The 24,034-nt window shown below is 32.6% G+C and overlaps 1 protein-coding gene across 1 annotated transcript; it reads left to right on the top strand.

Moving 5' to 3' along the window:
* Positions 1 to 4,173: 4,173 nt before the first annotated feature.
* LOC126661296 (beta-amyrin 16-alpha-hydroxylase CYP87D16-like) lies at positions 4,174 to 22,850 on the top strand. Its single transcript, XM_050355117.1, has 9 exons — positions 4,174 to 4,471; positions 4,889 to 5,219; positions 6,507 to 6,656; positions 7,145 to 7,393; positions 7,940 to 8,029; positions 8,210 to 8,288; positions 9,107 to 9,213; positions 9,357 to 9,484; positions 22,544 to 22,850. Exons 1-9 carry the CDS (start codon positions 4,263 to 4,265, stop codon positions 22,635 to 22,637), a joined length of 1,437 nt encoding a protein of 478 aa, XP_050211074.1. The 5' UTR covers positions 4,174 to 4,262; the 3' UTR covers positions 22,638 to 22,850.
* The last annotated feature ends 1,184 nt before the right edge of the window (positions 22,851 to 24,034 follow it).

The raw sequence follows: 24,034 nt of genomic DNA, 5'->3' as shown, positions 1-24,034 counted from the left end.
GAGTGAAGGAGCGTGACATCTTAAATATTAATGTATTTTATGGTTTAAATAAAAATATTAAATGAATGTTCTTTTTTTATTTTAAAAAATTAGCAACGACTTCATATATGTCACTAATTTTTTAAATCTCCATCGCTATTTTAATCCGTCTCTAAATAACCTACCGCCAGATATTTGCCGATGGACACTTTTTTCGACGTATTTCCTGCTTAGGATTTCTAATAGTGATATAAAATAAATTTAAAATGTTTTCAAAGATTTTTGAAAATACACAAAATTATTTTAATAGTAAAACGTTTCCCAGTTTATATAATGTTTATTTGTAACAGTTTGTACTTATTCAGTTGTATACTTACCTCGTTGTTTTTCCAAATATTTCAAGAAAAGCTAACCTGGTTATAAAAAAGGCTTCTGAATGTTTGTTCCTCGAAAGTCTACCATTTATTAAAGATCTAAGGAAGGTTTGAAATTATAGTTGCCCGCAATAGTCTAGAGTATTATAATATGTGTATAAGTATTTAGACTATGATAATTTATTAAAGTAAAGTCCCATCATTTATGAAAAAATATTTAATTACATTCTAATTTAAAAGCGAATATTTGTTTCTCGAAAATTTATTTAAGTAAAGTCCCTAACGCCGGTCTCGAACCGAAATTTTAGGTCGTACATATATATTATTTCTGAATTAAATAAATTAATATTATAAATTATAATCTGAAAAATAAGTAATAAGTAATAATTTAATAGTATATGTTATTTATTATATTTAATGTTATAATGTTTGTTTTTAATATTTAAAGATGTGTCTCATTATAATTGGTTTATATATTATATAAAGCACGTAATTAATAAAAGTTGATAATACTTTTAGATATTATTTGCTAAAGGATTTGAATTATATTTTAATAATATTGTTAGTTCAATTATTTTTTACACCATCAAATTCTTTTTTAAAGGCCTGAATTTCTTTTAATAAAAGATAAAAGGATTGTTTTGTATTTGTTTACAAAATATCAAGTGCAGCCGCACTCCGCATCATGCCAAGGTACCATTCTCGTTCATTTATATATTTTAGATTATGTTCATTTTGATTTGTTTTGATTGTTTGTCTCTAACAAATTTTTGAATTATCATATGATCAGTTATTTTATTTTGTTATTGATAAAATCTTTACACTAAAATGTTATTTCTATCTTATTTTATCTAATTTGAATTTAAATTTTTACATTTACTAAAGGTTGTAGTTGTCATTTGGTTTTTATTATTGGATAAAAAGACTTAACTATCCCTCATTTATTTTGAAAAAAAGACCAAAACAGGTCTTTCTATCCGGATAGATTCTATCCGGATAGTTTTTTCCTTAATCATAACTATTATTGTAGTGACAGAAGCATTTGTGATAGTATCACATGAATCCTGTAATAAATAAATTATTGTAATATTAATTTTCCATCACAATAGCGTGTTTGAGTTTATATTTAATTTACGTGTCTAGTTTGGCAGTTAGAGATTTTTATTTTTAAAAGCTGGCAGTTAGAGATTGATATCTAAAATTCATAATTAATTCGCATTGATGAATCTATGTGATGCAGTCTTGATGATATCTTTTCTTTTTTGATGCAGTGTTGATCTATATATGAATCTATGTGATAATGTATAGATCTAGTTAACATATTCTATAGACTATATGATCTAATATATGAGAGGTTACTGAACTTTTAAGTTATTTTAAAAAGAATACTAAATTTCAATTTATTTTTTTAAAGTCACCAAAAATTAATTTATATTTCATATAAAAATTGACCTTATTCTCCTTATGTAGCCATTTAAATTAAGAACATTTATCACATCGATAAATGTTATTAAATTATATTTTATTCAAAAATGAATACTACCATTAGTGACATAAAATTGAATTGTTGACATGAAAAATATTCTCTAAAGATTCTAATTTGGAACAACAAATATTAAAGTTTGATTATTTTAAAGAAATAAATCGAAATTCGTTATTCTTTTTGAAATAATTTATAAATTTAGTAACCTCTAATGTATTTAATCATATTCTATATATTTTAAGGTCACAATTGAATTGTGCAAAATAAATTTATTTATCCATAATTTTACTATTTTCGTCAAATATATCACGATCTTTAAATTTTGCTAGTTTGGAATTTTTGTCAAATGTATCTATATAAAATTTATCCTATGACATATAAATCGGACAATGTTAGTTTCAAATAAATTGTGGATAAATTTGACAAAAATTTAAAAGATGATAACTCAAACTAATAAAATTTAAATTTTTTACTATATTTGATAAAAACATTACAATTGTGATTAGATAAATATACCTTGCCTTTAATTATAGATGTTTTAATCATGTACTCCAAATTATTTTTCATTTTATTATTTTTTTGCTAAATCCAATTGTTTTTCATTTTAAATGTTTGTATTTATATATATCTTTTTAACATTTTGTTGACATTTCAACAATATGTTCTAATTTCGATTTAAAAACGTTTTATGTAATATTCAAAATTGTATTGATGTTAAACGAATATGGCATTATTGAAACTTGAAAGTTGAAAAAGTTGAAACACACACGGTATGCACATTATATATTTTTTTTAGCTTCAATTTTTATTTTTTTGGGGTAGTTGACATTTTGAACTTTACTTGCATATACATTTTTTTAAAAAAAATTACACAAAATACTACAATTTATAAATTTAATCTCAAAATCACCGTCGTATGTTTCATTTTAAATAAATACAATTTGTATTTTTTTTTATATTTTCCCTTTTTCATAAATACATTATAGTTAACCCTAATATATGATGCTCTTCATAACAAACAACTTTTCTCTTTTTATTTCTTGCCGGCTGCCGCCTTCCTCATCACCACCCGCCGGAAATGGCGGCTTCACAACAAGCATATCTCTCTTTGCTCCACGAACCGCATCGTCAAATAAGTATTTGGCGATCTTTCTTCTTTTCCGGCAACAACAGCCACTAGCGGAAGAGGTATGCTTTCTGTCCTTCCCCGTCCCCCTCTACTTTTTTCTGGTTAGTTTTATTATTATTATTATTTTGTTTTTTTTTCTTTAGTGATAATGTAAATCCAATGTAATTTTCTTAAATCGAAGCCTAACCACCCATTTTTTTTAGTCCTTAGTGGTTTTTGGTAACGGTCTATAATAGCGACTATTAAAATCGTTACAATATATATACATTTTGTAACCACTATGTTAATATAATTTCTAAATATATTTATTTTATAACCTCTAATAAAGTCGTTATTAAAAAATATACTTTTAGCAACGACTAAATGTATACCGTTTTTTAATATAATTATTTTACAACGACTAATCATATCATTATAAAATATATGCTTTACCAACGATTTAATTTGTGTCGTTTTTAAATATTACTATTTCACAATGACAAATAATTCCATTGCTAAGCGAAAGAAAGAAAGTTTAAAATTTCACATCAAAAATGAGTGAAATAAGAATGATGTATTTTCATTATAAAACATAACCACCTTTAACTATTAAAATAATTACCAATGAGTTGTAGCTCAAATGGTATAAGCGCTAGGCAGCAAACTGCTAGGTTGTGGGTTCGATTCCTCCCACAAGTGCTCCCCCTCTCCAATTATCAAAAAATAAAAAAAAAACTATTAAAATAATTTTTTTCTACTTTTATTATAATATATCAATACAAAAGTGAAAAATAGTAAATTTTAATAATATTTTAATTTTAATTATAAAAATAAATAAAAAATATTCTTTATAAAATCATATAACATATTAAAATAGTAATTATATTATAATATTTTGACAACGACTTTTTATAGTTATTAATATCTTTTAGCAACCAATCTTATAGATTTTGTAAAACATATAGCAACCAATCTTATAGATTTTGTAAAACATTTAGGTTTCTTGAAATATTTTTTAAAATATTTACTTTATATTTTTTTTTGATGTGTTGAATTTTTTTTTGGAATCATGGTCTAGTATTTTTTTTTTTTTTTGCATATTTGACCAACTTTGAAAAGCGACCGCTGCAAATCGTTTATCAACATACGTATTATTACATAATTTAGCAGGCCTTATAAAAGAATCTTATAATTAAGCCATTTTCTAAACTTCTTAATTTATTATATAAAGGAACCATTTCTCTTCATTAAACGCAACCCCTCATCCCCTTCCCAAAGAAAAAACACACACTTCTTCCTTCAAATTTGCTTCAAAATAATGGATTTATGGTCTATTTGTTGGATCTCCATTACAAGTTTGAGTGTGATAGCTTCCACACACTGGATTTATAAGTGGTATAACCCTAAATGCAACGGCAAGCTGCCTCCCGGCTCCATGGGACTCCCTTTGATCGGAGAAACCATACAGTTCATCATCCCAAGCAGATCTTTAGATATTCCTCATTTCGTCAAAAAGAGAATCCAAAAGTGAGCATATACATATATATTACCAACATGTATTTCTTGATTTTTATAATTAGTATGTATTTATTGGAGAATTGATTGTGGAGGTTACCGTACTTTTTTTTTTTTTTGCAGTTTGATTACCGAACTTCAAAACAACCATTTCATCTCTTTCATTTTTCCAAATTCAAAATTTCAGAGAGCGAAATTTTATTGTCATATAGGTGCAAATTATTCGATTTCATTGAAAAATCTACCAGAGCCACTAAAACCATAGTACTATAACCAATTTATAACGCTATGAAGTTCGGTAACCAAACTGCAGAAAGAAAAAGCACGGTAACTCTCGGAATCAATAACCACAGATTCTGTTTCTTAATCTTCTAAATAAGTATATATATATTTTCTATTTAGGGTTTGACATGTTGGTAATGATTATAGGTATGGACCATTATTTAGAACAAATTTGATGGGAAAGCCAGTGATTATATCATCAAATGCTGATTTTAACCATTATCTTCTTCAACAAGAAGGAAAATTAGTTGAGAGATGGTTTATGGATTCATTTTCTAAGCTTCTGAAACATGATGCTACCAAATTAATATCAAACCAAGATAATTTACACAAATACTTAAGAAACTTGGTTTTGAGTCATTTTGGTCTTGAGCGTCTGAAAGATAAGCTTATACCTGAGCTAGAAGCTGGGATCAGAAAAAGACTGCAAATCTGGTCAACTCTGCCGACCATTGACACCAAAAATGCATGTGCGGCTGTAAGTATTTTAATATATTGTAATAGTTTGTTTTTGCTTATTTTTTTCAAACAAAGTACAAAAATAATTGAGGTGATAGATGATCGTGTAAAGGTTTGAACTTGAGATCAATTATTAGATAATTTATTTTCAGCTATTCAAACTCACTTTTTTCTAATTTTTTTCAAACAAAGTAGACAAATCAGAAAATTGTGGTTGTGTCTGATAGTGGAATTCTTTTTGCTCATTAGGGTATGGACCATTGAAACCAATCTTTTTGCTTGTTGTTTTTCAAACAAAGTAGACAAATAATTGAGGTGATATATAGATGATCTAAACTTGAGATTAACCATTAGATAATTGATTTTAAGATAGGCAAAACCTGTCCTAAGGTCTATATTTTCCATTTTATTTTTACTTCGTCCCTAAGCGTTTTTTTTCTTTACTTGGTCCCTATATTTTTAAAAATAATTTTCTAAAATCTTTTTTTTAACGAAAATGTGGAAGTGTGAGAGATTAAATAAAACTGTTTTTGATTGTATAAGGACTAAGTAAAGAAACAAAAAAATTTGTTTTTTTTTCTCGAAAAGTATGGAACAAGTAAAGAACTAAACACGCTTAAGGACAAAGTAACAAACAAATAGAAAATACAGAAATCTTAAAATAGGTTAAACCTTTAAAATACTCAAATTATCGTTTCATTTTAATTTGGTGATCAATTTTTCATTTGTATTATTTAATTTTTAGTATAACGAATGGTTTTCCGATAAAAAATACATATGAAAAATTGATTTTTATTTTTTCAACATAGCAAAAGTTTTTGCTTATTTTCATTCTAAATTTATCACGTATGTATAATTTTATCGTAGCATAAAGATTTTATGTTAAATTATGCATATGTGGAAGAGTTTCAAGCAAAAGTAAGAAAAGTTGGTTGCTACGCATGTAATTTTGGCACGACGAGCATCTGTCAACTGAAATTAATTATATTTTAATAATTCAAAATAGAACAAATTAAAGGTAGGTCACTTAAATGAAAGAGACGATAATCATAGTAAATTTACATATGTAACAAATTTTCAGATGAAAATAAATAAAAATTGATCGTCACGTATGCGTCTTTTTCCGGAAAACCTCTCAATGAATAAATCAAAATTTAATAACTAAAATTAAACATTTTAATGTTTGATTATTAAAATGAAATAAAGTGATAATTTAGGTATCATGAGAACCAATTTTCCTCAAATTATTGGACTTTGGTTAACTTTGAGTTTGAACTTTAACCTTTCATGTTTTTTGTGATCGCAGATGGTGTTTGATTTTTCAGCTAAAATATTATTCGGTTACGATCCAGAAAAATCAGGGGAAAATTTAGGTGAAAGTTTAAGTAATTTCTTGCAAGGATTTATGTCAATCCCTTTAAACATCCCTGGGACAGCTTTCCATAATTGTATAAAGGTGAATATATAATTATTATTTTTTCTTCAATAATTATGTGTTTCTTGGAGGAGTTAGCAAACAAATCCCAATATTTTTCCTTTTTAGTAATCGAAGTCTAATTTTCAAAACGGTTTTACTTTTTCAATTTTTGCGTTTTGTAACCTAATTTCGAATTTCCGTCATTTTTTCATATTTTTTAACATAGTGCAAAAACGTGGAAGGTTAGATTTTATTTGTAGCGTTTATAAAACGTTGAGATTTAGTATGCCAATACATATATTTAAAATGACTGTCATGTATGTAAATAATTGCCGGAAAATAGTCTGAGCTACAAAATCAAAAAAATAGAAAGATTGGAATTTATTTTGCCATGTTTTGAACATTAGACTTAAATCGCTGTAAAAGAGAAACGTTTATATTTATTTTACCAATACTTTTATTTTTTTATCTTAGAATTTATTAATTATTGAATATAAATATATACTATTTTTATGTTTTTATGGCAGACTCAAAAGAGGGCAATAGAAATAATTACAAATTTGGTGAAAGAAAGACGAGATAACCCTCAACTTCGTAGAGGAGATTTTCTTGATCAGATTTTGGAAGACATGAAAAAGGATAGCTTTTGGACTGATGAAATTGCGATCCATGTAATGTTTTGGCTAAATCTTGCTAGCTTCGAGACTATATCTTCTACTCTTGGCGTAGCTATTCAATTTCTTACAGACAACCCTTTGGTTGTAGAAAAAATGAGGGTTAGTAAAACACTTTTAGTTGCTTAATTTTATTTATAAATTTAAATATTCAAATCTTTTTCTTTTATATAAAATTTACCATATTTTATTTACTCCAACATTTAGAAAAAATAAAAAATTATCCGATTAATTCATGCTAAATTTTATTTATATAGCCAACATATTGCAACATATGTTACCATTTAGGTAAGTTCGTGTTGTTTGAAAATAAAGTTGGACTTCCAACATAATAAATTGAAGGGAAAATGTTTTTTTCTATCTAGAATTTCAACTATTTTTTCAAATAAATCATTAAAAACAATTAAATATTCTAATTAGCTAATTTTATATGTTAGGACAATTATTTTATAATTCTCAATTTAAACCTATTTTCAAGCATATGATTATCATTTTATACACGCATATAATTTTTGCATATATATTTAATCCCACTCATCTTAGTCAATTGCTCCAATTATTTAAAATTTATTTCTGGAGATAAATTTTTTATACTTTAACTAAATTTAAACTATAGATAATATAGATATATACTTTTTTAAATTTCAGGACGAGCACGAGGCCATTATCAAAAATAGGGAAAATAAAGACTCGGGACTTACATGGAAAGAATATAAGTCCATGACCTATACCCATCAAGTGAGTTTTTCACCATTTGTTTGTTGGTTCAGTTTTACTATAGAATTTATTTTTATTTATAAATTTATTTGATAGAAACATTATTTATTCTCTAAAAATAATATTTTTTAATTAAATTTAATATAATTTATTAGTTCATAAATAATTTTCATAAATTTTGGAACATGTTTTGGTAATTAGGTTGTGAATGAAGCAAACCGTATGGCGAGCGTTGCCCCTGGATTATTGAGAAAGGCAATCACAGATATCCAAGTTGATGGTATATAAAGTTTCAATAGTTTAAATTTGATTATGGCTCGCTAATTTAAAATATTTCAAGTTGACTTTATTAATTAGCTTGAAACGGTCTTATTTGCATACTATATTAAAACATAATTGGATGTATTTATATATTCGTAACTATGATAAAATTAACAGACATATCTTCTATAAATATCTTTGACAGATTTATACGTCACTTTTACAAGTAATTGAAATTACTAATTATATTAAAAAGGAAAAAAAAGTAAAAAGTATAATTATTAAATACGAGAAATTAAATTCAGTACTTGAAGTTAGTTTCATGATTTATTAGTCCATATTTAAAAATAATTGAAATATTTTAAAACTATAAAAATATTTTAATAATTATATACTATTTTAATAAAATCTAATATATAATTTTTTAAAATTTAATGGCTTTCTCTTCAAGTATGAAATATATTTTCATAAAAATATATTAAGTGACTTAAAAATACTTTATTTTTATCGTTATATGTATCCTTCATCGTTTTTATTTATTGATTGGACATAATAATTAAAGTTTATCAATTAGCATATTGTAACTTTTTATAGTTTGACAACTGTTTTATAAAAATTATAACTCGTTAACCATTTTGTAATCTTTTACAATTCGATAACCAGTTTATGAAAAGATTATAATTCGGTGATCTCAGAAATATTTAATCCTGATAAGTCATGATTAATCGACTTGAGAGGACACTAATCTTATTAAATCATACTGAAATCTAACTAATACCTTGTAAGAAATTTGAAATTAAAGCTGCAATTTAACTAATTAATTTCGTATAATTGCAGGATATACAATTCCAAAAGATTGGATTATAATGGTGGTTCCAGCATCAATTATGCTAGATTCTAACACATATAAAGATCCTCTTAAGTTTGATCCATCAAGATGGAATGTAAGTCTTTACATATTAATACTGAATTTAATTTAATACCTACATTTAATTAAGTAGCAGTTGATCTAATTAATTGAAAAATATTTCATTTCACTGACTTTAATATTTTTTATATTTAATAAATTGTTTGTTAATGAGTGAAGAACGTGGGTTCTGTTTCAATGGGAAAGAACTTCGTGGCTTTCGGAGGGGGCTCAAGAGCATGTGCAGGAGCAGAGTTCAGCAAGGTTTTGATTGCGATATTTTTCCATGTCTTTGTCACTGATTACAGGTACTTAATAACTACTACTTCTTTTGAAGAAAAATGAATCTATATATTTTAGAGCAAATTACTTAAAAGCTTCTGAAATATCGACACTAAGAAACTATTAATAGAAAGATTCTTCTACTAATTTAACGGACCAAATCGTTTAACGGATTAAAACTCGGAGACTAAATCGTTTAAAAGTGATGGACCAAATCATTTGATAAAATTAAAAATGAGAGACCAAATTGTACCCAAAATTAAAAGTGGGGCATCAAATCATTTGAAAATAAGTGTCGAAATTAACCGAGGGACCTAATAGTTAACGGAATTAAAACTGAAGGACCATTAAGTAGACTTTTAAAACAAAAGGTACCAAACTATTAATTATAGAATACCTAAAAGACCTTAGCGTAATTTGCTCTATATTTTAATATAATAGTGAATTTGCCTAATATGTTATGAATAAATTGGTTTTATAGTTGAGTTCAATAAATTTATAATTTGTATCCTGGGGTTAGGGGTGAGCACGGATCCTGGATATCTCCAAAACCGCACCGAAAATCGGACTGAATATATCCAGGACCGAAAAATATCCGTTGACCATTGACTTTCTCCGAACCGAACCGTACCGAAAATTTTATTGGTACGGTTCTGGATCTTTTATAAATAACCGTACCGAAAACCGAACCGAACCGTACCGAACCGAAGTACCGAACTTATACCCGAAGAACCGAAATTATATATATATTCGTTTGATACAAATATAATATTCGTTTGATTATTATATTTGTATTATTCTAACTTTCATTTGATTATTATATTTGTATTAACTTTGAATTACTAAAAATTAAAATTGTTTTATAAAATTAAATAATATATATTAAAAATATTAGTCTATATATATAAAAAAATTATTAATTTACATAAAAACAAAATACTTATATATTTCAATGAAAATTATATGAATTTATCAAATATTTAATAATTATTAAAAAGCTTAATCACCAAAAAATGCCAAACCTATACGTTTTGTGTCAATTATAGCCAAACCTTTAAAAATCACCAGATTTAGCCAAACCTTATATGTTCTGTTTCTTTTTTAGCCATTTTTGAATCGAACCGGTTTTTTAGACACCGTGTCGTCCACGTCACCGCCAACTAAGCAATTGGCTGGCATGGCAGCTGAAATATTTAAATAAGGTTTGGCTATAACTGACACAAAAAATATAGGTTTGGTATTTTTTTGGTGAATAAATCTAATTTTAAATTCAAGCCAATTTTTAAATTTAATAATTAGTAAATCTAATTTTAAATTCACTGACTTTATTATTTTCTATCATTTACCAAATTACATAATTTTAACAAAAATGATATAATTTTAGACTTGAGAATATTTAAAAGTACCCTTATCAAATAATCAAAAAATTAATATTAAATCGAACGATAATATACATGTTGTGCCTTTTTATTTTATTGATGATTATTTACTTGTGATAGTTGAAAATATAAAAAAAAATGAATGAGTAGCTAATTAATTTTAAAAGTCAAAATAATATATTATAATATAGTAGAGATCACATTTTAAATAAAATAATATCCGTGGTTTTAGTGATATCCGTACCAAACCGTACCGAACCATTAGGACCGAATCCCCGTACCGAACCGTACCGAAAAATAAAATCTTCGAACCGAACCGATTATTGGTACGGATCCGGATATCCAATTTTTGATATCCCCGACTTTTGGTTTGGTTCCGGAGATTTGTCAATCCCCAGACTCCCCCGAACCGTGCTCACCCGGGTTTGCAGTATTCGATTGAAACCGAATTAACTGACTGAACTAAATCAAAATTTTAATTTGGTTCGGTTATCGATATAAATGTTAAAAAATTTGAGTGTTACGATTCAATTTTCAGAATGAAATTTCCAAATTAATCAACTAACCTTGAAGTTTTATATTTATTACAAATTAATACTAAATTGAATTTCTTTTGTTTTTAATTTTTAATTTTTAATTTTTTGAAAAAATATTGGTAATTTGATTAGATGAAATAACCAACGAAATTTTGGTTCAGTCTTGATTCGGTTTTAAACTAATTTAGTTTCAATTCGGTTATGAATAATCATACAATTTCAATCTCAGTTATTTTGGTTATTTCAGTTTCGATTCAGTTCAGTGACCAAACCGTCTGATATACGCACTTATTTCTATCAATTAGTCCATTATAAAAAAAATTCAATTTTTTAAAAAGTAATAATCCAATTTTATGAATTTTTTATCTTATTAAAATATATTGTTTATAAACATTATCTTCAAATGTGGATTAATTTATTATAATTGGATCTTATTCTTATTGATTTTTGGATAAATGACTAATAACGTAGACATTACTAAATTGGGCTAACATCCTTTTTTTTATTAAGAATATATTTATCAATTATATAAATTCACTTTTCCGTTATTTTAAATAGAATTAATTACAAAATAAATCATAAGTGACTAATCATGTAGAATTGTTGTTTTAAACTATTGATTTTTTTTTTCAATAAATATAGGCTTATCCCCTTAAAAAACCCTCACCTTTTACCCCCAATTCGTTTGCACCCTCACATTGCAAAACCACCAAATATACCCAAATTACGACCTTTCACTTTCAATTGCACCCTCAAGCATTAAATTGATCTCTTTTCACTTGAAAAATAGGTTTATTTTTGTTTTAAATAAAATATTAAGTCCTATTTTAAAATATATGCTAAAATTTAAAGTATTGATTTGAACATTTTTAAGTAAAAAGAAGTCAATTTAATGCTTGAGGGTGCAATTGAAAGTGAAAACTCGTAATTTGGGTATATTTGGTGGTTTTATAAGGTGAGGGTGCAAACGAATTGGGGGTAAAAGGTGGGGAGATTTTAAGGGGATAAGCCATAAATATATATATCTATCAATTTTGTCATAGATGGATATATAAATTCACGTTTGCTTCATTTTTATATAGCATTAATTGCAATATAGTAAATTAGCGTGTTTTCTAATACTAATTTGAACTTTCATTTTTAGACAATTTTAGACATAATGGTGAAAAAATCCAAACACTTGCTACTTGTTGTAATTTAATTCAAACTTTTTAATTTTTATAATAACTGCCAAATTGTATTTTTTTCGTTGCAATTATAGTCAAATTAGTTGCCAAACTTGTTATCTTTAATTAGGCTATTAAGGTATTATTGCAACGGAAAAATGCAACTTGACTATTATTAAAAAAGGCCTAATTACTTAAAAAACTCCCACCTTTTAATATTTTTTCGTTTATACCCCGACCTAGGAAAAAATTCATTTGTACCCTTTTTTTGATTTTTCGTTTTCAACTGTACCCCAAAATTTTATTTTTGGACAATTTATTTAATTTAAGGATGAAAACATTAAAATAATTAAATAGAAGGATTATATCATCTTTTTTCTGTTTGAAAAAATAAAAATAAGTCCTTCAACTTTAAAAATGTTTAAATAAATCCAACAAATCAATTATATTTAAATTTTTATTAAAAAACTAAATAAATTAAAAAACATTTTTGACAAACCACCGTACTCTTTCAATTTATACACCGCTACGGATTTTTTTACAAAAAAATTATTTTTTTTATTTTTTTCCGGGTCGCTCGAAAGGAGGAGCGACCCGCTCTTCCTCCATGGAGGAGGAGCACAGATCTGCTCCTCCTTCATGGAAGGAGGAGCAGATCGCTCCTCCTTCCATGTCAGGGAGGAGCAGATCGCTCCTCCTTGGCAGGAAGGAGGAGCAGATCTGCTCCTCCTTGACAGCAAGGAGGAGCAGATCGCTCCTCCTTGACAGTAAGGAGGAGCGATCTGCTCCTCCTTGACAGCTAGGAGGAGCGTCCTCCGGACGAAGAATTCGATTGTTTTTTAAAAAAAAAAATATATAATTTTACGGTTTTGTGTTTAAAAATTATTTATAGATCACTACAAGAATGTCCGGTGTTAGCGACGGAAATTTCCGTCACTAACACATGAAAATCCGTCGGTAAACTTAGTTACCGACGGACTGCCGACGGATACCATCCGTCGGCACGCTTTTCGTCGGCATTAATTGGCGACAAAAAATATCCGTCGGGAAATGTCACCGACGGAAACATAGTGGTCGGTAAATATATAAATCCGTCGGTGGGTTGTGACTAACACACCGACGAAGATCCGACGTTTTACCGACCGATATTTCCGTCGACAAATATTGCGACGGATAATCGTCGGTAAAACCGTCGGTGAAAGAGGGCCGTTGCCGACGTTGATCCGACGATATACCGACGGATATTCCGTCGGGAATATATACCGACGGACCATCCGTCGGTAAATTCCGTCGCCCCTTGTTTTCTTTACCGACGAATAATCCGTCGGTATTTGTTGTCGGAACATGGTATTAAATTACCGACGGATTATTCCGTCGGTAAAGTAGAAATCCGTCGGTAATACGGCTTCATTTCCGACAAAAAAATTGTCGTTTTCCTGCCCATTATGGGTTGTTTTTTGTCTATTATAACTGTGCAGAATTACAAAAATAAGATACACATACAAACAGACTAAATAAGAATCAAAAGTATCTATATATAAATACGGAATAAGCGTTAACAAATTTGTCGATGTTTATAAGCATAATACTGTATAGGAATACAAAAAACTAAAGTCTAGTAATATCCTCGTCATCTGGACCTGAGGGGGGCTGCGGGGGGCGCATGGCGTCTGGTAGAGTGCTCATCATCTTTGCCAGCTCCGAGCGGACCCTCTCAGCAATCCGCTCGTCGACGGAAGACTCCACATCCCTCTGAATCTCTTCCCGCATCCCTTGCACCCGAGCGGATACCTCTCTCTGGATCCGCTCCTCGATATCCTCGGTCGAGTGAGTCTGCTGGGACGACGAGCATGAGCCGCGGCGTACACTGGTGCCCTTGAATGACGCGATGTACGAAGCTGCAGCTGAACCAACTCCGTAAACCCGCTGCTTCTTCACCGCCTCGAGAGACAAGAACAGTTCGTTCTCGTCGATGGACTGCGGGGTCGACGAACTGCCCTCAGCCGGGGAGGACTGGGTCGCAGCTGCACGCTCTGCAAGGAAACGCTCCTGAAAAAATAAACAAGTAGTCAAGTTAGTACGATTTCGATAATCGAAAACAGAAATAGTTAAACTTTAAATTCCTAACTAAAATTCGGCAGCATCTCCTCTATAATACGAGCATCACCCATTTTCAGGGACTTCCTGCAAACAAACATGGACTACATACAATTCACAGTTCACAGTTCACAGTTCACAATTTATATTTCACATGTTTTAATTAACTACAATCAAGTAATAACGATTCAATTTCAAGTTACATCAGACTTACATGCTTATCCTGCGACCTCTTGTCGACAAACTTGTTTCGATCGTCCTTTGTCGAGTGCATACGAACATGCAACTCAGCATATGTCGCAGGACGACCGAGCTCCTGACTCTGAGACAAAAATCATAAATTTAATTCGATATAAATAATGAACATTTAAACACTATAATCATTTAAGTCTGAAGAATACAAATTTAGAAAAATTACCAAAACGGTCATATGCTTCACAGCTGAGCGCGATCCTGCCGTGTGGCGCACCGGTCCAGTCCCGGGCCCTGACGGCTCACTCATCCTGTTAGCCCGAGCGATGTCGGACTTCCTCTTCGCCGCAGCCGTATCCCAAATCGCATTCCATGCCGCCCAAATATCATCTGTGACACTGTTATCCCTAACACTCTTCATCGCGTGAATTGTGTCCTTGTAACGATTAGCAGCATGTCTCATAAAGACATCTCTAATCGCCTGCTCGGGGTAGATGGAGTCCCACCAAAACTTCTTCTGCACGTATTTAACAAATGAATAGATAATTAATTAGTAAATTTAAATAATATGAAACTTAAAATTGAATAAAATGTTAATGTAAATATTACCTTGAACTCCTCCCAGTAGAACGTCTTCTGCTCCGCCTTCAATCCCTTCCAGGAAGAACCTTCTATGAACCAGCAGGAACGAAAGATGTCCAGCAAGCCTCTGGAGACCTTCCCGCTGTCATGTAGCCGCTCCCTATCATTTCAAAACATAAAATTAGTTAAATAGTGTTTTATAACTAAACTTTAAAAAATGGATAACAGTGATAATACCTTAGAGCGTCAGGTGCGACCTTTAACCTCCCCGAGGCATCAATCTCGTACTCGACCTGCTGCTGGGCCTCCCTCTGCGGCCCAGGCGCCGCCTGAAGCTGCGCATCGTCCCCGCCAGGTGGAGCGTCTGTGGGGGCAGTGTCTCTCGGATCTCTCTGATGACGGTCCTCAACACGTCTGCGGCTACCCTGACCCCTCATATCTACAAAGAAGTAGATATGCACATACAATTTCATACATAAATAACAAATATTAATAAATAATTAATCAATTCGTCGATAAACATACATATAAAAACATAAATATCAGTCATTAATGCATGTAACAATACTAGTCATACAGATTCTATTACATGAATTAGCCTACACTACAACTCTTCGTAGTCCTCCGCTTCGTCTGATGAGGATGGTAGAAAATCATCGGCTGTCTCTGCTGTTGGCGCCGTTTCCAACGCCTCCTCATCTGCTTCCTCGTCCGGGTCAACCAAATTAGTCGGATTATCAGCTGTTTCCACATTAAGAGCATGTTCTACGACGTCGTCCTGGAAAGCCAGAATAACCTCATCTGGCATGTCAAGCTCAGATCTAGCCTTTATCCTGCATACTGCCCACCAGTCCTTTTTATCTCGTCTTTTACTTGGGTATGGTAAGTAATGGACTTGACCGGCCTGTTCGGCTAGAATAAAAGGTTCGTACTTGTTGTACCTCCTTCTGTGATTAACGTCTACCATGTTGTATCGACGATGCACTGACATACCCACGTTTGGAGTTGGATCGAACCAATCGCATTTAAATAGGACGGTCCTTTTAATTGGCAGCGCTGGATACTCTATCTCAATAATGTCAGTCAGCATTCCATAAAAGTCGCTTACGGCTGGACCGAATAGAGACCCTTTAACACAAACTCCACTATTCATAGTAACTCGATCCTCCCCATAATCTTGAGTATTGAATTTGAACCCGTTTACACGATATCCCTTATATGTTTTGACTGATCTCAGTGGGCCTTTCGCAAGACTTAGAATATAGGGATTCATACATGTAGCTGGGTCCTTCACCTGGAGGACAGTAAACATTTACATGAGTCGGCAATTAAAACGAACGAGAAATAAAAGAAGCCGTACGTTGCCAATACTTACATGTCCTTCAAACCAGGACACAAATTCCCTTTCTAACTTTCCTTCAACTTCGATCCGCGTGATCGCAGGGTTGATTGCATGCAATTCGTCTTCGAAAACACTTTCAGAAGAATACATCAGAATTTGTGAGCTGGCGCATTAAATTTTGTAACTCAGTAATATATTGAAATGTGTAGAAGCAATGCTTACTCTCTGTAAGGTTCGATTTCCGCACAATTCAAAAGGACGTAACTCCGGGCGGCGACATATTCATACTCGTCCAGATGTCTTTTGCGGCAGGCACCTATGGGTTCCCCAACTGTTCTAAAAATTGAAAGTCGGTCGACATCATCATCCATATCGGTATCGAATACCTCATTTCTTTGCAGTCGACAGGGTAACGTCGGATCACCATCCGTGAAATAAAAAGAGGCAAATTTTGCTGTTTCCTCCATTAGGTATCCGCTACTAATGCTGCCTTCCACCCGACTTTTGTTGGATACCTTTTTTTTCAATTTCCGCAAATATCTGTTCAATCATGAATTGATTAATACAATTAAACACTTCAAACAAAAACCGATGAATATAAAAGATATTTATTTACATCACCTTTCAAATGGATACATCCACCGATACTGAACCGGTCCAGCCATTCTAGCTTCGTATGGCAGATGAACAGGAAGATGTTCCATCGAATCAAAAAAGCTGGGAGGAAATATGCGTTCCAACTTGCAAAGTATCTTCGGGATTTCTTCTTCCATACGTTTCAGATCCTCGCCCTTAAGTGATGTAGCAGTTAACTCCCTGAAGAAGATACTCAACTCTGCTATAGGCTCCCATATCTCTTTTGGGAGAAGCTCACGCAGCGCAATTGGTAGGAGTCGCTGCATAAACACATGACAGTCGTGGCTTTTCATGCCCATCATTTTCTGTTTGGTTGAATCAACACACCGAGACAAGTTTGACACGTAGCCATCCGGGAATTTAATTTGCTGAATCCATTCTAGCAATAATTTTTTTTGCTCCTTGTCCAGAGCATACAGTGCCTTCGGATATCTACCAGTAGTTGGGTCTTGTGCTAGTTCCGGACGATCGCAAAAATCATTTAACTCTGCCCTTGATTTTGCATGGTCCTTTGTCTTTCCAGGAACATTCAGCACGGTATTGAAAACGTTGTCAAAAACATTTTTCTCGATATGCATGACATCCAAATTATGCCGAATCACATTTGTTCTCCAATACGGCAAATCCCAAAATATACTTTTTCTGTTCCAACCACACTTCTTCGACAAGTCGGCATTAATAACTTCTGCATGGGGCTCATATGCCCTCCTAAAGCCTAGGTGGTCCACCTCTGCCAACAGTTCATCTCCTGTTTTCACCCTACGAAAATGGTTTTTTTCTTGTTTACCTTTTCGAAAATCGGTGACATTTCGACGAAAACGGTGCCCCGGAGGTAGAAACTTTCTGTGGCAGTCAAACCACGATTGTTTACCACTCTTAGTAAGCGTGAATGCATTCGTATCTTCCATGCAATATGGACATGCCAATCTACCTGATGTGCTCCAACCAGATAGCATTGAATAGGCCGGGAAATCATTAATTGTCCACATAAGGGCCGCTTTCATCTGAAAGTTCTGACGCTTGTGAATATCAAAGGTCCGGATCCCAGATTCCCACAATTGGTTTAACTCTGCTATCAACGGCTGGAGGAAAATGTCCATAGTGTTTTTCGGATTACGCGGACCCGGGACAAGTATCGTTAAAAACATGAACTCATCCTTCATGCACATGCCTGGCGGCAGATTATAAGGCGTCACAATTACCGGCCATGAAGAATAAGGTGACCCGAAACTGCCAAACGGTTGAAACCCATCAGTGCATAAGCCAAGTCTAACATTTCGAGGTTCGTCAGCAAAATCCGTATGCAACTCACTAAACCGTTTCCAGGCAGGAGAATCAGACGGATGACACATTTTCCCGTCTTCCATTTCATGTTCGGCGTGCCATGTCATATGCCCAGCTGTGGCTTTCGACGCATACAACCTCTGCAGCCTCGGAGTAATTGGAAAATAAAACATCTTCTTATATGGCACGTTGGCCTTTCGTTTTCTGGAAGAATTGCTTTTGGTAACTGGTTTCCACCGTTCGTGGCCACACACTTTACAACACGTTAAAGCCTCATCTTCCCCCCAGAAAAGCATGCAGTTGTAAAAACAGCATTCAATAACCTCCACCGGCAACCCCAAACCTTTCACCAGCTTTTTAATTTTAGCAAAATTTGCTGGCATCTTGTTCTCCTCTGGCAGCAATTCTTGCATTAAACTACAAATGTCGTCAATTAAAGCAACTGAACCCTGATGGCGACATTTAATGTCCAATATGTTAGTTGCTGCGGACAAAGGGGAATGTCTGTTATTCCCGGGCCATATTTCTTCTTCCGCCGAACGCATCATATCATAAAATCTCTGGGCTTCCTGATTAGGAGGCTCTTCATCATTAAACATTTCAGGACCAGCTGCATCGATCACCATTCTCTGAACTGCATCAAAACCATCCTCGTCATTTCCGTAGTCAAAATGATCGTAATTACCCGATGGCAGTGCCCAAGGAGGAGGATTCAAGACAGTGCCCTCACCGTGATGAACCCACACTTGGTAATCTTCAACAAACCCAGACTGCAACACATGTAACTTGACATCTTCTGGATCTCGGTAATTTGTGTTTCTGCATTTTCTCCTAGAGCACGGGCATTTTATTTTTGCCCCACTCTTACATTCAGGATGTCGTAAAGCAAACTCGACAAACTCGACAAACTCCTCAACCTTATCAAAAAATCCTTCCGCTAGTAATCCATTACTATGTCTAATATACATCCAACTGCGGTCCTGATTCATGTCTGTTGCACAAATAATTAGGTGGTTTACAGGCTCAAGGATAGCAACGTCAATGAAATTGACTGCTAAAAGGGTATGGACCTATCCCATTCGCAAAACTGGCGCCCCGTAACCCGACCACCATATATGTGTAGGAACGGAAAAAAATATTCGGCAGCCTTCCGGCGTCGTTCTCCTTAAGTGCGCTATGTACTATATCCCGAGTAACGCTGATTAAATATTCTGTGAAGAACAAGCGTTACGCGGTATATACCAATATGCACCCGGAGAACAAACGCTAGAAAAACCACAAAATATTTTTCTACCGTAACTACGCATATATTTTTTCGGCAGTCAGATTACGGAAGCACGAGTTTTGCGAACTGTACAAACTGTACAATCCCGCGACATTCAATAGATTGAAGTCACGAGACGGGAAATCTACGGCTAGGATTACGATTTTATTCGGTGGGAATAAAATCGTGTTTAATTAATTAAATTGAAGTGTTTTTAATCTAACTATGTAAATAAAATACAAAAAGAAATAAAACCTACTTGTTGTAGGGCAGAACCGCACGCCAACGCTGGATCCCGGTCAGAAAAATCGGAGCAGGCGTCTACTGTCACCGGCTATCAGGAATCTACAGCAGAGAGAGGTCTACAATAAAATTGTAATCTAATTATTAATCTAATTGTTATTATTTTCTAATCTAATTGTTATTATTTTCTAACAAAAATCGGACAGCATTTCCCCTAAAAATGAGCATCGCCCATTTTTCAGGGAAAGCCTGCAAGCAAATAAAACATATACGAAAATATCCAACATACCAAACATTTCCAAAATTATTATATTAAGTAATTAATATAAAATAAAATAATTTATCCATAATTTAGTAATCATATTAAAATTGAACTAATTCTATTACAATTTAACATAGACTAACCTAAACTAATAATATGAAAATTCAACTAATTAAATAATATAAACCCAAATTACACAATGAACTAATTAATTATATTAACTAAAACAAAAAAAATACTAATTAAATAAACATAATTAATATACTAATCTTTACGTAATTATAACCTAATTAGTATTATAATATATATTATACTAATTATTAATTACCTAAACTCCGAATAATTAGTGTAACTAAATTAACCTAATTATTACTAATATACTAATTAATTCTAACCTAATTAATATACTAATTATTAATTACCAAAGTCTAAACCTATTAAAATTAAGAACTAATTATATACAAATAATAAAAAAGGGGCAAACTTACGGGTTTAGTAGGACGGGCAGTAGAGATCGCCGGAGAGCGGAAATCGCCGGAGATCAGTGGCGGCGGTGCGGCGGTGGCTGGAAATAAATTTAGCAAATATTAAATAAATATTATTATTATTATTATTATTATTATAATTAAAATAAATAAAACTTACCTCGGCAGATGGCAGGGAAGTCGCCGGAGGTGGGTCTGCAGCAGCGGTGGCCGGAACGGACGGGGTAGGGTGGCTGACGTGGTGGCAGGAACGGACGGGGTGGGTGGCTGACGTGGTGGCAGGAACGGACGCGGTGGCAGCTACGAGTCGGCGGTGCAACGGACGAACGAACGGGGTCGGCGGTGGGTGGCAGGAGAATCGTCGGCGGGGAATGGCAGGGAGTCGGCGGAAAAAGAGAAGAAGAAAAGTGAGGAGAAGAGGAAACTGTTCTGGAATTTAGGTTATAATTTACCGACGGACTGAATCCGTCGGTAATTAACAAATGAAACGCAGAGTTTTGCTTAAGTCTGCCAAACTTACCGACGGACAGAACAAATCCGTCGGCAAGGTGAAGGGGACAGAACGCTGCGTTTTGTCCATATCCCCATTACCGACGGAATATGGAATTCTGTCGGCATATATGAAGGGGACAGAACGCTGCGTTTTGTCCCCAGCCAGGTTACCGACGGAATTCAGAATTCCGTCGGAAAATTGACCACATTACCGACGGAATGGATATTCCATCGGAAAAGTTGTCAAATTAAATTGGCGGGTGAAGGCGCGCTCATTTCCCGACAGGTCATTCGTCGGTATTCCGTCGGCAAATGAGCGCGCCTTCACCCGCCAAATTAATTCTCCCACTTAGCGACGGTATTGTTGTCCGTCGCCCATTTCCGTCGGTATTTGTTTATTTGCCGACGGATTTGTTATCCGTCGGCAAATCCCGTCGGTACACACGGACATTCTAGTAGTGGATAATACAAATTCAATAATTATTATAATTTTAATTTTATAAAGAAGAAGGTATTTTTGTATTAATAATAACATTAAAGTCTAATTAGAATATAAGTTAAAAAATGAAGGACTATTTTAAACTTTTTTTCAAAGGAAAAAAGTTCAATTTAGTGCTTTAGGGTAGAGTTGAAACGAAAAATCAAAAAAAGGGTACAAATGAATTATTTCCTAGGTCGGGTTATAAACGAAAAAATGTTACAAGGTGGGGGTTTTTTTAAATAATTAGGCCATTAAAAAATTTAAAAAGTTTGGATTAAATTGCAACAAGTCGTAATATTTTGGATTTTTCACCATTAAGCCATAATTTAAAATACAAACTATTAATTTTTTGATGGAACCGATTAATCTTCTAATAAAGAAAGGTAAATATAGATTGTGTTGGTGTCTATTATATTAATGTCCGCGTCGTATTTTGACTATAAAATTATTCGGTGTTTCGAATTATAAACGAATAATAGATCATGTTCTAAATTGATACAATCAAAAGTTAGTAATTAATAAAATTGTAAAGTACGGATAAAGTTTGTAAGTTATTTTTCAGTTAGCTCTTTTATATATTGTTCTCCACTATGAGCACGATCCGAAATTAACTCATGCTTTTGAAAATCTAATTAAATATGAAGGTGGACAAAAATCCAGGGAGCCAACATGTCTCGAACTCCAGCTCTCGGATTCGGTAATGGGTATCGCATAAAAGTTACAGAAAAGCAGGGATGATATGTTTTCAAAATCATTGAAATATTAAATTTTGTACTTATATATTTTGAGTGAATTTAATCAGTCATTTTGGTTGCGCAACAATTAAATATAGCAATATTGCTTTTTAATTAATTGATAGTTCGTGTACGACGATGGTCGGTAGTCATTAACTATTGTAACTATTCATAATCTTGTTTGGTTTGAAGTTGATTAGCTTATTTCTGTTCTTAATTATGTTCATACTTTTATGCTCTTATTAATGATCAATGTAACCTACTTCTCATGTATAATTATAAATTAAAATTTTCTCTAGTTAACTTTAAAATTTACAATGCATAGTGTATATTTGTCCAATTTAACCTCTCATATTCAAGTCAACTTGAAATGATACTGTTGAATATTAAGTGTGATGGAAATTCCACATTAAAAAAATATGAGTAGAATGTGGAATATATAAGTGGGATGAACTACTTAACCCATTATCTTAGGGTTTTGGATTTAATGTGGTGTCCGGCCCACGGTTATATGCTTCACATTCTGGGTCTCATGAATGTATTCTCCCATACATTGCGCTCAATTTGGACCAACAATTGGTACCAGAGCCCGGTTCGGCTGGGTGGAACTTGGTGACTCTGGGTATGCTATCCCGAAAGGGTTGGAGTCTAGTTCCGAGGTAAGTTGAGCGATCCAATGTGGAAGGGTATCACACTTAAGGGGGAGATTGTTGAATATTAAATGTGATGGAAATCCCACATTGAAAAGATATGAGTAGAATGTAGAATATATAAGTGGGATGGACTACCTAACCCATTACCTTAAGGTTTTGGGTTTAATGTGGTGTCCGGCCCACGGTTATATGCTTCACATTCTGTGCCTCATGAATGTATTCTCTCATACATTGCGCTCAATTTGGACCAACAGATATTAATCGTATTATTGTATATTATGTGAATTTATTCCGACATGTTAATTTTTCCATGTTTTTTTATATGCTTCATACGTTAATCACAATTCGAATAATAGATGTTGCAAAATATTTGTTCTCGTTGAGTGTGGCTCATTGGTCAAAACAGACTTCCAGTGTTTTGGAGGGTAACTGAATCTTGATTATGGTTTGTACATGATTGATTATTCTTGCATGTGATCAGTTTGAGGATTTGGTGAAATTGTCTTGTGTAGTTATGTTATCAAGAATTTAGAGAGCAGAATGAAGAAGATGAATACGTGGAAAGAAGAGTTATTCTCATTAAGCCATTATGATTACTGTTACAACGGTATTTATAGACAGAGGTGACAGTTGTCACTTGACTATTCCCTAAACTTACAACGGCTATATTAACAAACTTCTAACTAATTCTAAATAACAAAAATTGTTGTTGTGGCAGCAGTTAAGTTTGAACTTCTGAATTCTTCTC

This window comes from Mercurialis annua, linkage group LG8 (genome assembly GCF_937616625.2).
Source record: "Mercurialis annua linkage group LG8, ddMerAnnu1.2, whole genome shotgun sequence".
Taxonomy (NCBI): domain Eukaryota; kingdom Viridiplantae; phylum Streptophyta; class Magnoliopsida; order Malpighiales; family Euphorbiaceae; genus Mercurialis; species Mercurialis annua.
The sequence above is the reverse complement of the archived record's forward strand: the minus strand, read 5'-3'. Positions and strand labels throughout refer to the sequence as shown.

Coding starts and splice junctions, on each gene's coding strand:
- LOC126661296 (XM_050355117.1), top strand. CDS start 4,263: ATGGATTTATGGTCTATTTGTTGGATCTCCATTACAAGTTTGAGTGTG. Junction 8,289..9,106: donor CACAGATATCCAAGTTGATG/GTATATAAAGTT, acceptor GTATAATTGCAG/GATATACAATTCCAAAAGAT. Junction 9,214..9,356: donor TTGATCCATCAAGATGGAAT/GTAAGTCTTTAC, acceptor TAATGAGTGAAG/AACGTGGGTTCTGTTTCAAT.